We start from the raw sequence: 13,537 nt of genomic DNA on the forward strand, positions 1-13,537 counted from the left end.
TAATTATGAGATAACATTGACATTTAATTTATTGAGTTTCCTATGAACAGCAATATTTGTAGGGGGTTAAATGGATACTTCAGGATTTTGGCAATTAATTAAAGCCTTTTATCTTCTTCTTAAGAGTCAGATGAACTCATGGATACCATTTTTATGTCACTGCATCCAGTATGAAGGAATGTTAAGACGTAGTTTCGCGAGCCACCGCTAACTAGCGTTAGCGCATTACTGGAAGTATGCTAGCAGTTACCATAGACTTCCAGTCATTGTGCTAACACCATTTAGCAACAGCGCTAACGCTAGTTAAAATGGTATCCACGAGTTCATCTGACTCTGGGAAAGAAGATACGGGGCTTCATTACCAAAATCCCGAAGTATCTCTTTAAGATCACTGCTGCACTAGGCTACTGTCTATGAGAGAGTGATGTAGTGGGATTCAGACATTTGCCTTTTCTTTTCTCTTTTATACAGCCTATAGTGACTAATCCTGTTTAACTGGAATTATTTAAAAGGATCAAATCAAATCAAATCGTATTTGCCACATGCCGCCGAATACAACAGGTGTAGACATTACAGTGAAATGCTTACTTACAAGCCATTAACCAACAATGCAAAGTAAAACAAATAAAAAAAAGTGTTAAGCAAAAACAATAAAAGCAAAGAACTAAAGAGCAGCAGTAAAATAAAATAACAGTAGGGAGGCTATATACAGGGGGGTAGCGGTGCAGAGTCAATGTGCGGGGGCACCGACTAGTCGAGGTAATTGAGGTAATATGTACATGTGGGTAGAGTTAAAGTGACTATGCATAAATAATAAACAGAGTAGCAGCAGAGTAAAAAAGGGGGACGGGGTGGGGGTGGGGGGGCAGTGCAAATTGTCTGGGTAGCCATGATTAGCTGTTCAGGAGTCTTATGGCTTGGGGGTAGAAGCTGTTGAGAAGCCTTTTGGACCTAGACTTGGCGCTCCGGTACCGCTTGCCGTGCTGTAGCAGAGAGAACAGTCTATGACTAGGGTGGCTGGAGTCTTTGACAATTTTAATCTGAATCTCAACCTGTTGCCATGATCTGCTGGAGGTTTACTATTCCAGATGTCACTCTCTTACCATAGTTTACCATCTACGGTTCTCGGTTACTACATCTTCATAATTTGCTTTAGTAAAAGCATGATAAAGTATTGAACAACATTTAGGCTGATGTAGCAAACACGTTACAGCCTCTGGGGTTGTGTTGATTGTTGACAACTCATATAGTGGCTGGCAAATCATGTTCTGCCTTCGGCCTGGACTTCCTGTTGCAGTCAATGCGTGAAACAATTTGAGGCTGAGCCAAGTTGTTGTAAGAGACGTCTTGCTGCTTTCCTCACACAGCACAATATGTAAGCCTATTTCATCCAAATATAGCCTCTCTTTCATGGTTTTCTAGAGGGAAGCTCTAATCGGTTGACGTCTCATCTGGCCATTCAAAAGGTCAGTGTTTGAGAAAATGACATTTCTAACAATGTGCCAGTTAACTTATCACTTCACACAACAATAGTTTTCCAACCTTATCTGAAGTACTTTCTTGCAGTCTGCTCAAAATAAAACTCTATAAACATGCAGTTCTTTCCTTTTAGATTTTTCATGAAATATTGATTTCACAAGGCAGTTAGGCCGTCTCACAAAAATGTGCGATCCTTTTGATTTGCTTTCTCGACCAGGAACATTTTCCACGCTGTAATGCCAGCCAGAAGACCCTCTGTATTTTCTCCATGATTCCTCTGGTTAGCGCTGGCATTGAAAGGCCATTGTAACTGACTGCCTTTAACTCCCTTAACATTGATGTCCCGGGCTGGGCCATACCTGTACACCAGGCAGCGAATTTGATTATTTTTCTTGGCCCATGTGAATGTGTCCATGGTGACCATTTGCATTTCAAGGTTCCTCAGTCTTGTCTCCATAGTGATGGAGAGAAAGGCCCAATGAAGGAGTGTGAGGCCCATAGAGGTCCACTGGACCTGGGGAACATTCCCCTGTGCCTGTTATTGTTGGAGCTACCATTACCTTGTATTGCCAGGGTAGATTTTCCCCTGTGCCTGTTTCGCTTGTCGCTATCCAGTGCTATTTGTGTACGACGGAATATACTCTGCATTCGGTGATTACCCTCCTGCGCCTGACTCCTTCTATCACACTCATCACAGAATCACCCACCCGCTATGGAGTCAGCGGGAGAAGAGCGCATGCCTGGAGTCGTGGCACGGGTCCAGGAGCATTCCACGATGCTGGCCAGCTTGGGGGATCGGGTTCTTCAGGTCGTCCAACGCCTGGAGAGGAGAGGACCCGATCTGTGGAGACCAGCTGGCCAACCGGATCCAGCCACCTACACCCCAGCACCCGGAGGGATCCAGATATCCCGACCACGGGCGTTCGACGGGACGGCGGCTCTCTGCCAAGGATTCCTCCTCCAACTGGAGCTTTACTTCTCCAGCATCAGGCCGGCGCCATCGGAGCGGAAGAAGTTGTCCGTCCTCGTTTCCTGCCTCTCAGGGAAAGCCCTGGAGTGAGTGGGCCAACGCGGTTTGGAACGAAGGAGGAGCTGCGTTGGAGGACTACAGGGAGTTCGCGCCTCTTTCGGGCGGTCTTCGATCACCCGCCCGAGGGTCGAGAGGCGGGCGAGCGGCTGGTCCACCTGAGGCAGGGGACGAGGACCGCGCAGGACTTCGCGTTGGAGTTTCGGACTCTGGCAGCGGGGTCCGGGTGGAACGAGCGGGCCCTGATCGACCATTTCCGGTGCCATCTGCGGGAGGACGTCCAACGGGAGCTAGCCTGCCGGAACACCATGTTGTCTTTCACGAAACTGGTGGACATGGCCATCCGTTTGGATAACCTGCTGGCAGCCAGAGGACGTTCTGGTAGGGGTCTGCCCGTTTCCACCCCGGACGACTCGGATCCCGAGCTGATGGAGCTGGGTGGAGCCGCCGTCCGAGAGAGCGGAGGACGACAGTGCCACTCTGGTGGCACGAAGGGACAGTACACCACACGTCATAGTCAATGCTCTTTTGGGCCTGGAGGCGGAAAGGCAGGGCACTCTCGCATCACCCCAGGTATCGAACATCCACACTCGTTCAGAGCCCTCTGCTGCGCACTGTACCCTACCTATCCACTTTCCCGATCACATGGTAGTTCCCCAGTGTAAGGCGCTAGTCGATTCAGACGCAGCTGGGAACTTTATGGATGGGGCATTCTCACGCCGTCAAGGCATTTCATTGGTTCCCCTATCCATTCCACTCCCCATCAGAGCACTTGATAGTCGACCATTAGGGTCCGGGTTTGTAAAGGAAGTCACTGTACCAGTCACCATGATCACCCAGGAGACTCATTGTGAGCAGGTTACTTTTTCGATTATTGAGTCTCCTGCTTTCCCTGTGGTATTAGGTATCCCCTGGCTAGCACTCCACAACCCCTCCTTCTCATGGCCGCAGAGGGTTCTCACAGGGTGGTCGCGAGAGTGTCAGGGTAGGTGTCTAGGTGTTTCCGTTGGTGCAACCACGGTGGAAATTCCAGACGGTACCTCCACCGTGCGCATTTCCCCCGAATACCTCGATTTGGTGCACGCGTTTTCAAAGACGCGAGCGACTAAATTACCACCTCATCGGGCGGGGGATTGCGCGATAAACCTTCGGGTAGACACTGTACCTCCCAGGAGTCATGTGTACTCCCTGTCACAGGCTGAAACGGAGGCTATGGAAACATACATCACAGAGTCCCTGAGCCAGGGGTATATACGTCCCTCCACTTCACCCGCCTCCTCGAGTTTCTTCTTTGTGAAGAAGAAAGACGGTGGTCTGCGCCCGTGCATTGATTATCGATCACTGAACAAGGAAACGATAAGATTGAGTTATCCTCTTCCCCTCATTCCTTCAGTGATTGAGTCAATGCATGGGGCGTGCTTCTTCACTAAACTAGATCTCAGGAGTGCATACAACCTGGTGCGTGTTTGGGAGGGGGATGAGTGGAAGACAGCATTCAGCACAACCACGGGGCATTATGAATACCTGGTGATGCCCTACGGTTTGATGAATGCTCCATCCGTCTTCCAGTCCTTTGTGAACGAGGTGTTTCGGGACATGCTTGGTCGCGGTGTGGTGGTCTATATCGATAACATCCTGGTGTATTCCGCTACGCCCACCGAGCATGTGTCCCTGGTTCGCAAAGTGCTGGCCCGACTGTTGGAAAATGACCTTTATGCCAAGGCAGAGAAGTGTATGTTTTTCCAGCAGTCCGTCTCCTTCCTCGGATACGACATTACCACGTCAGGTGTGGAGATGGAGGAGATCACATTTCAGCCGTGCGTAATTGGCCGACTCCAACCACGGTTAAGGAGGTGCAGCTCTTCCTTGGCTTTGCCAACTACTATCTGAGGTTTATCCGGGGCTTTGGCAAGGTCGCAGCTCCCATTACATCCCTGTTGAAGGGTGGGCCGTCCCGGCTCGTCTGGTCTGCTGAGGCTGACCTGGCCTTCAGGAGACTGCGGGGTCTGTTCACCTCAGCCCTGGTACTGGCCCACCACGATCCATCACTACCGTTCGTACTGGAGGTGGATGCGTCCGAGGTAGGGATAGGCGCTGTCCTATCCCAATGCTCGGGCACGCCACCCAAGCTCCGCCCCTGTGCCTTCCTCTCTAAGAAGCTCAGCCCGGCGGAGCAGAACTACGACGTTGGTGATCGGGAGCTGTTGGCTGTTGTCTGAGCTTTGACCATGTGGAGGCATTTGCTCGAAGGGGCGAAACACCCTTTCCTCGTCTGGACGGACCACCGTAACCTGGAGTACATCCGTGCAGCAAGGAGGCTGAATCCTCACCAGGCCAGGTGGGCCCTATTCTTCACCCGGTTTGATTTTACACTGTCATACATTCTGGGTTAGAAGAACGTGAAGGCAGACGCACTGTCCCGGCTGTATGACACAGAGGAGAGGCCCAGAGACAACACCCCCATACTCCTGGCCTCCTGCATTGTGGCGCCGGTAGTATGGGCGATGGACACAGATATAGGGAAGGCATTACACACAGATCCATCTCCACCTCAGTGTCCAGTGGACTGCGGTACGTGCCTGTTCTTATCCGTGATCATCTGATCTTCTGGACACACGTCACCCTCCTCTGTTCACCCAGGTATCGGTCATACAGTGCGCTGCCCACGTTCACCTCCAGCGCGCCGTGTGTCGTTAGAAGGCCAACGCTGACCGTCACCGCAGTGAGGCCCCGGTCTTCGTACCGGGGGATCGGGTCTGGCTCTCGACCCGGAATCTGCCCCTCCGCCTGCCCTGCCAGAAGCTGAGCCCACGGTTTGTGGGGCCGTTCAATGTCCTGAGGAGAATCAACGAGGTCACTTATAGGTTATTACTTCCCCCTGATTACCATATTAACCCCTCGTTTCATGTGTCTCTCCTCAGGCCGGTGGTGGTTGGTCCGCTCCAGGAGTCTGAGGTGCGGGAGGTTCCTCCACCTCCTCTGGACATCGAGGGGGCCCCGGCATACTCTGTCCGTTCCATCCTGGATTTGAGGCATCGGGTGGGGGGCCTTCAGTACCTCGTGGAGTGGGAGGGGTACGGTCCGGAGGAACGGTGCTGGGTCCCGGTGAGGGATATCCTCGATCCCTCCCTGTTGCGGGATTTGCACCGTCGCCATCCGGCTCGCCCTGCTCCGCGTCCTCCTGGCCGTCCCCGAGGCTAGGGTCAGCGCGCTGCTGGAGCTGCGCGTCAAGGTGGGGGGGGGGGGTACTGTCATGACTTCCGCTGAGGCTGCCTCCCATCCTTGTTCGGGCAGGCTTCGGCGTTCATCGTCACCGGCTTACTAGCCACTGCCGCTCCATTATTCATCATTCCTTGTGAGTGATTGTTTATTTGTGAGAGTAGTGTAGCTCGGTGGAGCTACTCGTACCATATTATTGCCGGGGTAGATATTTCCCCTGTGCCTGTTATTGTTGGAGCTACCGTTACCTTGTATTGCCAGGGTAGATTTTCCCCTGTGCCTTGTCGCTAACCAGCGGTATTTGTGTACAACGGAATAAACTCTGCATTCGGTGATTACCCTCCTGTGCCTGACTCCTTCTATCACACTCATCACAATTAGAGACACATATTTCCCTCAGATTCCACAGATCCACAAAGAATTTGAAAACAAACCCAATTTTGATAAACTCCCATATCTACTGGGTGAAATGCCACAGTGTGACATCACAGCAGCAATATTTGTGACCTGTTGCCACAAGATAAGGGCAACCAGTGAAGAACAAACACCATTGTGGTCCTCTGTAGCTCAGCTGGTAGAGCACGGCGCTTGTAACGCCAAGGTAGTGGGTTTGATCCCCGGGACCACCCATACACAAAAATGTATGCACGCATGACTGTAAGTCGCTTTGGATAAAAGCGTCTGCTAAATGGCATATTATTTTATTATATTATTGTAAATACAACCCATATTTATGTTTATTTATTTTCCCATTTGTACTTTAACTATTTGCACATTGTTACAACACTGTATATATACATAATATGACATTTAAAATGTCTTTGTTTTTTTGGAACTTCTGAGTGTAATGTTTACTGGTAATTTTTATTGTTTATTTCACTTTTGTTTACTATCTACTTCACTTGCTTTGGCAATGTTAACATATATTTCCCATGCCAATAAAGCCCTTGAATTGGAGAGAGAGAGAGAGAGAGAGAGAGAGAGAGAGAGAGAGAGAGAGAGAGAGAGAGAGAGAGAGAGAGAGAGAGAGAGAGAGAGAGAGAGAGAGAGAGAGAGAGAGAGAGAGAGAGAGAGAGAGAGAGAGAGAGAGAGAGAGAGAGAGAGAGAGAGAGAGAGAGAGAGAGAGAGAGAGAGAGAGAGAATGGGTGGGAGACATTCCACAGCATGTATTTCATGTGTTACAGAGGGGCAGTTGACTGTTAAAACAACCAATGCGAGAAAAGGAAGGAACTAGCTGATTGTTCACCTGGAGTCAGCGACTTTGGAATCACTGAGGTTATGTTTGGGTCACTCAAAAGTGAGACCCATTGTTTTCTACACAATGTCATTATTAGTACACCTGGGAGTTAACTTTTGCTATTGTGATTTGATGCACTGCATTCAAAACTATAGATGTATGAGGGCTTCGACTATGAAACTAAACAAAATAAACTAGATCTGTGTTTATGTATGTAACTGACTTGAGACCTTATCACCAGTGCTCCAGATTTAGAATTTTGATATGTAATGCGTTTTAAATCCTTTTAATTTTGGTAAGTTTATTTTACATAGCACAGTTAAGCGAGGCCATCTCTTTATATCCAAAGGTGAACCGTTTTTTTTAGAGATTTTTCTTGTGCATAGATGTGTCTGCCCTGCAGTGACCACGTTCTTAGTTCTCTATTGGCACAGCAACCATAAAAGGCCTCTCCTGCTGGGGAGACACGCAGACTGCCTCATTAGGGCATAGCATTACGCATTTCAGTCTGACCCCAAAACTTAGCCTCTCTGGGGTCCTTGCCACAGATGACCCATGAAAAAGCCTCGGTCTTGCCCCCGCAGCCAATGACCACCATATATAGGTACAAGAGAAACTATATTATAAAATATATCGGCCAACACAGATGTAAGAGTGAAAATACCAACATATTTTTGTCAATTTGGAACAGAAGAGACAATTATAGCCTACTAGGTAACATTTTGGGCTTGACAGTGAGTTCCATACCCCCCTTCATGAAAGGTGTTTATACTTTGTCAACTGTAAAATATGCTCTCTGCCTCAATGGACACTAGAAACATACAGTATCTGAGGCTTAGGAAGTCACGTTTACTGTGGAACCTGCTCACCCATTTATTTACAGAGAGATAAAGACTCATCCCATCACCTCCCTCTTTACAAACAAGGAATGATCATACTGCTTCAAGCATTGAGTGCAGTGGGAATGTGCAGCCTGTCCTCAAAGACGTAACATAGTACATTTAAATGTATGTCCCTCCAATTAGTAGGATGTGTTACATTTGCAATGGTTACATAATACAGAAGGTTACGGGAAGGATGGGTGGGCGTATAAAGCGAATGTCTAGCAGACCAAAGGTTGCATGTTCGAATCACATCATGGACAATTTTAGCATTTTAGCTAATTAGCAACTTTGCAACTACTTACTAATTTTTTTCTATTTTGCAACTAATTAGCATGTTAGCTAACCCATCCCCTAACCGTAACAGAGAGGAAGAGGTGAAGCTAGAGGGTCTACCCCCGTCAAAATATGTCCACGCGAGAATACAAAAAATCCCCACTTGGTCTGCTTATATTGGTCTGGTTATCAAGCAGACCAAGCAGACCAAGACCAAGTGGCCAGTCTTTCCGCCTTTGGGACAACGCCTCCCATTGTTAGGACGGACACCATCTCGTCATTATATACAGTATCTCAGACCCTAACCATAACCTTAACCTCTAACCCTAACCTTAACACCTAACCTCTAACCTTAATCCCTAACCCACATTCCAACTGATTGTAGATTAAGTAAATAACTCCACCTTTCCTATGGGCATTTCCTGTTGATACTGTTGTAGGTATAGTAGGGGGAGCTGAACTGTTCATGTGCATTTTGAAACAGGACACGCTTCCTATACTATCAAAATATACGGCACCTTTGGATAACACATTGGATAACACATTGTTTGCATGACATTTTATTCTCTGAGGGATTCCACCACAAAGTGATATTGAAATGAATGGGAATCTTAGGGATTGAGGATTGATGTACTTTTTAGATAGATACTGCCCCCTAAAGGAAAAGCATGAAACTGCAACTGATAGGTCCAAGTATTTTTACCAGCAGAGGGCACTTTTGGGGGTCCACAGAGAAAAACAGACGGGGTTCGCCTGTTGTCTTTCCCTTTTCAAAGGGACCAGCTACCCATGTCTGAGCAGGCAGTGTACTTGTTAACAGACTCACAGACGTGCCTATGGGACTGCAGCCACAGGACGCAGAGAGAGAGTTCCCCAAGCTTCAGCATCCCACCACGGATTGGCACCTTCTTCTCCTCTCCTAAATGAACTTCTGCTGAGGGGCCTCATTTTTACCACGTCTCCTGCAGTGATCAAAGCTGGCAAGTTTTCGAATTGAAAGAAAAGCCACTTTTCAGGCTACTCATCTCACGATGATTCCCTTTATTTCATTGGTGATACTATTGACTGTGTGGGCTTCCGATGCAAAAAAAATTCCACAGACAAACAGTGCATCTGTTGAAAAGGATATGTCAAATCTCGACATTCAAGTCATTCAAAGCCATGGTTATGGCGATGAGGATGTAAAACAACTGCAATTTGACAAGCAGCACAAGAGAGCACCACGGGCCGCAGAGATCAAGGACACAGACGCAGGTGAACCTCAGTCTACCTTCTCACAGTCTTATGAGAATGAGTTCTTCACCACACCCAGAGCCACCCAGTTCTCTAACTCAACCCTAGACACTGGAGCCACTGGGGCCAACACAGATGGGGACCAGGGCAATACCAGCACCACAGAGAGGGGCATCACCCACATCCACAACCCTCTGTACCCAGTGACTGACAGCTCCTACACTGCCTACGCTGTCATGTTCCTGTCTCTGGTGGTGTTCGCTGTGGGGATTATAGGGAACCTGGCTGTGATGTGCATTGTCTGGCACAACTACTACATGAGGAGTGCCTGGAACTACATCCTGGCCAGCCTGGCTTTCTGGGATTTCCTGGTGCTCTGCTTCTGTTTACCTGTGGTGGTCTTCAATGAGCTCACCAATAAGAGGCTGCTGGGGGACATCTCATGCAGAGTGGTACCATATATGGAGGTGGGTTTGATTCCCTTACCACACCCCTCCCCTTTCGCCATGGTGGAATCAATGTGGCCTTGTATGAAAATGATTAATGAACATGGCTATGATTCTGAGTCCCCAATGACAAGTTTAGTACATGTTGTTGCCTAAAACAACCCTCCATTTATTTTCTTGTTCTTTTGACAATGTCATTATTAGATATTTACTCTGATTTATGACATTGTTGCAAATCAGCCAGTAAAATAAGCTTATGGGTTGAATAATGTTTATGGGCCACATAGTATTGTGAAATGTAAAATGTTGTAAATGTTTAAAACTTTTACCAATGTAATATTTATAGTACAATTGTATGGTTATCCAAAGTTTATTAACTGATTATTGTTTGCTAATAAACAACAAATGACATAGTTGTATGTAAGCCATGCATTTTATGTACAATTGTATCTTGTCAAACTACGATACAAACTCATAATTTTATATCTCTAAAGCTAATGTAACAGGTTGGAAAGACTGCTTCCATATTGAAACTGTTCTCTAATTGAAATGTCCAATGAAATACTCTCCTCTCTTTGATCTGTTCTCTGGGATGGGTCATTTGTGAGTGATTGGTTCATAGTCTTAAGGGGATATTTCTAGTTCCAGTGACATTCTGCTATAAAACCATGCTGTTAATAAATGGTGTGTGCAAGGTGTGAAAACATTTCTCTCATTCCATCCACATTTGTAGGTCAAAAGATCACAACTGTCATACAAAAATAAGCATCTGTAGTAATGATTTTGCAGAAGCAACAGCACGCCATGAAAATTCTAGCATTGCTAACAAGTTTAACTTCATTTAACCCTCCAGGTGACTTCCCTAGGGGTGACTTCCTTCAGCCTGTGTGCCCTGGGTATCGACCGCTTCAATGCTACCACTAGCTCCCAGCCCAAGACCCGACGGATAGAGCGCTGCCAGTCCGTCCTGGCCAAGCTGCTGGTCATCTGGGTGGGTTCCATGGTGCTGGCGGCCCCAGAGCTGCTGCTATGGCAGCTCAGCCAGGCCGTGTCTCCAGCCACGGGGGCCTTGATGGACTCCTGCACCATGAACCCCACCACCAACCTTCCAGAGTCCATCTACGCCCTGGTCATCAACTACCACGAGTGCCGCATGTGGTGGTACTTTGGCTGCTACTTCTGCCTGCCCGTGGTCTTCACCCTGCTGTGCCAGCTGGCCACCTGCCACGTGTCCCATGACAGTATCCCTGAGCGTCTGGAGGAGCGCTCCCCCTCCAAGAAGCAGAAGATACAACACAACCAACAGGTGGAGCGCCAGCTCAACTGCACCGTGATGGCCCTGGCCGTGGTCTACGGTGTCTGCGCCCTGCCAGAGAACGCGTGCAACATCGTTCTGGCATATACCGCCATGCCCATCTCTGAAAACACTGCCACCTTGCTGGCCCTCATCAACCAGTTCTTCTTGTTCTTCAAGTCGTCGGTGACGCCGCTGCTGCTGCTGTGCCTCTGTAAGTCCCTGGGCCAGGCCTTCATGGACTGCTGCTGCTGCTGCTGTGAGGAGTGCCAACCCGGCAGCTCCTCTTCCCCTGGCACTGAGGCCAAACTCAAGAGCACCAACGAGATGTCCTCCTCCATCTTCTTTGACAAAGCCAAGGACAGCTCCACCATCCTGTCGATCAGCTGAACTGGCTTCTCCTGCCTGCCTTTTTTCCCCCATCCTATCACCTAACCTGATTAGATGTGGTAACAAAGCAACTCACCTTTCAGCAGTGAACATTCCAACCTCAACCTCACCCCACTTTCCTCCCCAGGCACACCACACAGGGATCAGATGCTGGATCTCTCCATGGACACACCTTTTCATTGTTATTAGTCAGAGGACTGGGACCATTGTCAGTGCCACCTTCTCTGTATCCTTAAAGTCTGTAATGTCTCTCCAAATAGAGACCACACCCATCCAGTTTTAAGACTGACTAAGTGCAGATTAGGAGAAGAGCTCCATTTAATATCTTTGTAGAATTGTCACCCCAATGTTTTTATTCTAAGGATTATTAGATGAAGATAAACTGAGTATTATGTTAGATTATTATGATAGCTTTGACTAACTAACATTCCCTTGGAGCCCCAGAGTGTGGGGCACTGAGATAATTATTTTTGATGTCACAGCCTATTTACATATCTGTTAATCAATGTGTGTTTGCTCTCTAGCCAACACAGACAAGATTTTCTTCACCCCCCACCCCCCCCAAACTCCAGATGGAGCTACTTCATCTTTAGCCATCCTGTGTCATTGTATACATTATTACTTTGAGTTTTATTAATAATGAAGAGAGATGGTTCAGCCATAGTAATTTCCATCAAATCAAAGTGCTGTGAATAATAAAAAAATATTTGACCAGATAATCATGAAAAGTCACTGTACAGAGGTCAAGGTTATTAGAAGGTTAAGAGGGAAGTCAGACATAATTTTGTGAATAAGAGAAAAAAAATGTTCTGAGATGTAAATCCACCGGCTGTAGTGATGTTAATTTATCCAATAAAGGTTTATAATTGATCACCGCTTGTCATTTTTCTCCTAGAGAGACTTCAAAAAAGTTAGTTTAAAAATGTGTAACTGATTGCTCAACCAGCTGAAGGGATTTTGGGGGATTAGTGGTTGACTGAGCATCCCATTGACCCTCTGAAACTCAATAATGGGGTCCTCCCTCTGAGCTGGAGCATATTTTTCCTCTCACTAATTCAGGCTTTGGACAGCAGCAGAGCTGCTCTCATAAGGGTATCATTGTTCTCCAGGGGCCGATGGAACCCTACACTCTGAATATCAATGCCCTGTGACTACAGTTGAGTTGCCAGGTTACCGTCCCAAAATTCACGTGTATTGCAGACTGGCCAAAGCCAGGCAGGCTTTCCACCGTTTTCTCACCCTGTCTGGTTCCCCTGGAAACAGGGGGTTTTAACTGTCCAAATCAAAATGGGGTGCTGCTGCATGTTCTCTAACGTTGTGGTGAAAGTTAGAAAGAAAATGAATGATATAGAAATGTTTCTAATTTGTTTAATTTCACTTTTTTAAAAATGGAGATGGACAAGGGCTTGGTGACATGATCATTTTCTGATGGATGGGGTAGGTTCAATCAGAGATCACCGCCACAGCACAGACACCAGGATTCTGTAATATTTTTTTCCAACATACAATGAAACTCAAGCAAACCTGATTGGAAAGCATGTCAAACGATCACCTGTAAGCCAATAGGGCCTACCAATAACCAATGGTGATTGACTTAGAAGTCAGTGTGAATCTGCTGAGACAGTCTGGTTCCTTAAAAGATGCACTGATTGAAGGGGTTAGACAGAGGAGGGTATTTTTTCGGGGGGTTGACCTCTTTAGAGTTTCTCTCCCTGGGTCTTGGAGCCTGTTCAGAGGCTGTCAGGGCCTGGGCAGATGACTGTGAGAGAGAGAGAGAGGTGCTGGAGCCTCATTAGCAGTGAGCACAGAGCTCTTCAGCTCCCCTGGCCACTAATGACTGCACAGTTAACAGTCCACTCTCTGTTTCCTTAATGAAGCCACCAACACAAATCAACAGACAGCCCCTGTCACAACATCCAACGCCAGTCCACTAATATACAAGGACTGAGGGAGAGGGACGGTTTATGAAGCACTGCAACAGGTGAATAAATAGAATGAGTCCTTCCAGGATGAAAAGTTGACTGTACATGATGACATACCAAGCTGGCATCACAA

The 13,537-nt window shown here is 47.4% G+C and overlaps 1 protein-coding gene across 1 annotated transcript; it reads left to right on the forward strand.

Annotated features, from left to right (window-relative positions):
• Positions 1–8,895: 8,895 nt before the first annotated feature.
• On the forward strand, positions 8,896–12,353 carry LOC121538341 (G-protein coupled receptor 37-like 1). The gene is made up of 2 exons (XM_041846240.2): positions 8,896–9,819; positions 10,652–12,353. The coding sequence occupies exons 1-2, from the start codon at positions 9,151–9,153 to the stop codon at positions 11,480–11,482; spliced, it is 1,500 nt and encodes a 499-aa protein (XP_041702174.2). The 5' UTR covers positions 8,896–9,150; the 3' UTR covers positions 11,483–12,353.
• The last annotated feature ends 1,184 nt before the right edge of the window (positions 12,354–13,537 follow it).

The sequence above is a fragment of the Coregonus clupeaformis genome, chromosome 24 (assembly GCF_020615455.1).
Source record: "Coregonus clupeaformis isolate EN_2021a chromosome 24, ASM2061545v1, whole genome shotgun sequence".
Classification (NCBI taxonomy): Eukaryota; Metazoa; Chordata; class Actinopteri; order Salmoniformes; family Salmonidae; genus Coregonus; species Coregonus clupeaformis.

What these genes read in the sequence shown, in the direction of transcription:
- LOC121538341 (XM_041846240.2), top strand. Translation starts at nt 9,151, where the DNA reads ATGATTCCCTTTATTTCATTGGTGATACTATTGACTGTGTGGGCTTCC. An exon ending in GAGTGGTACCATATATGGAG is followed by an intron (nt 9,820 to 10,651) that starts GTGGGTTTGATT and finishes TTAACCCTCCAG; the next exon opens with GTGACTTCCCTAGGGGTGAC.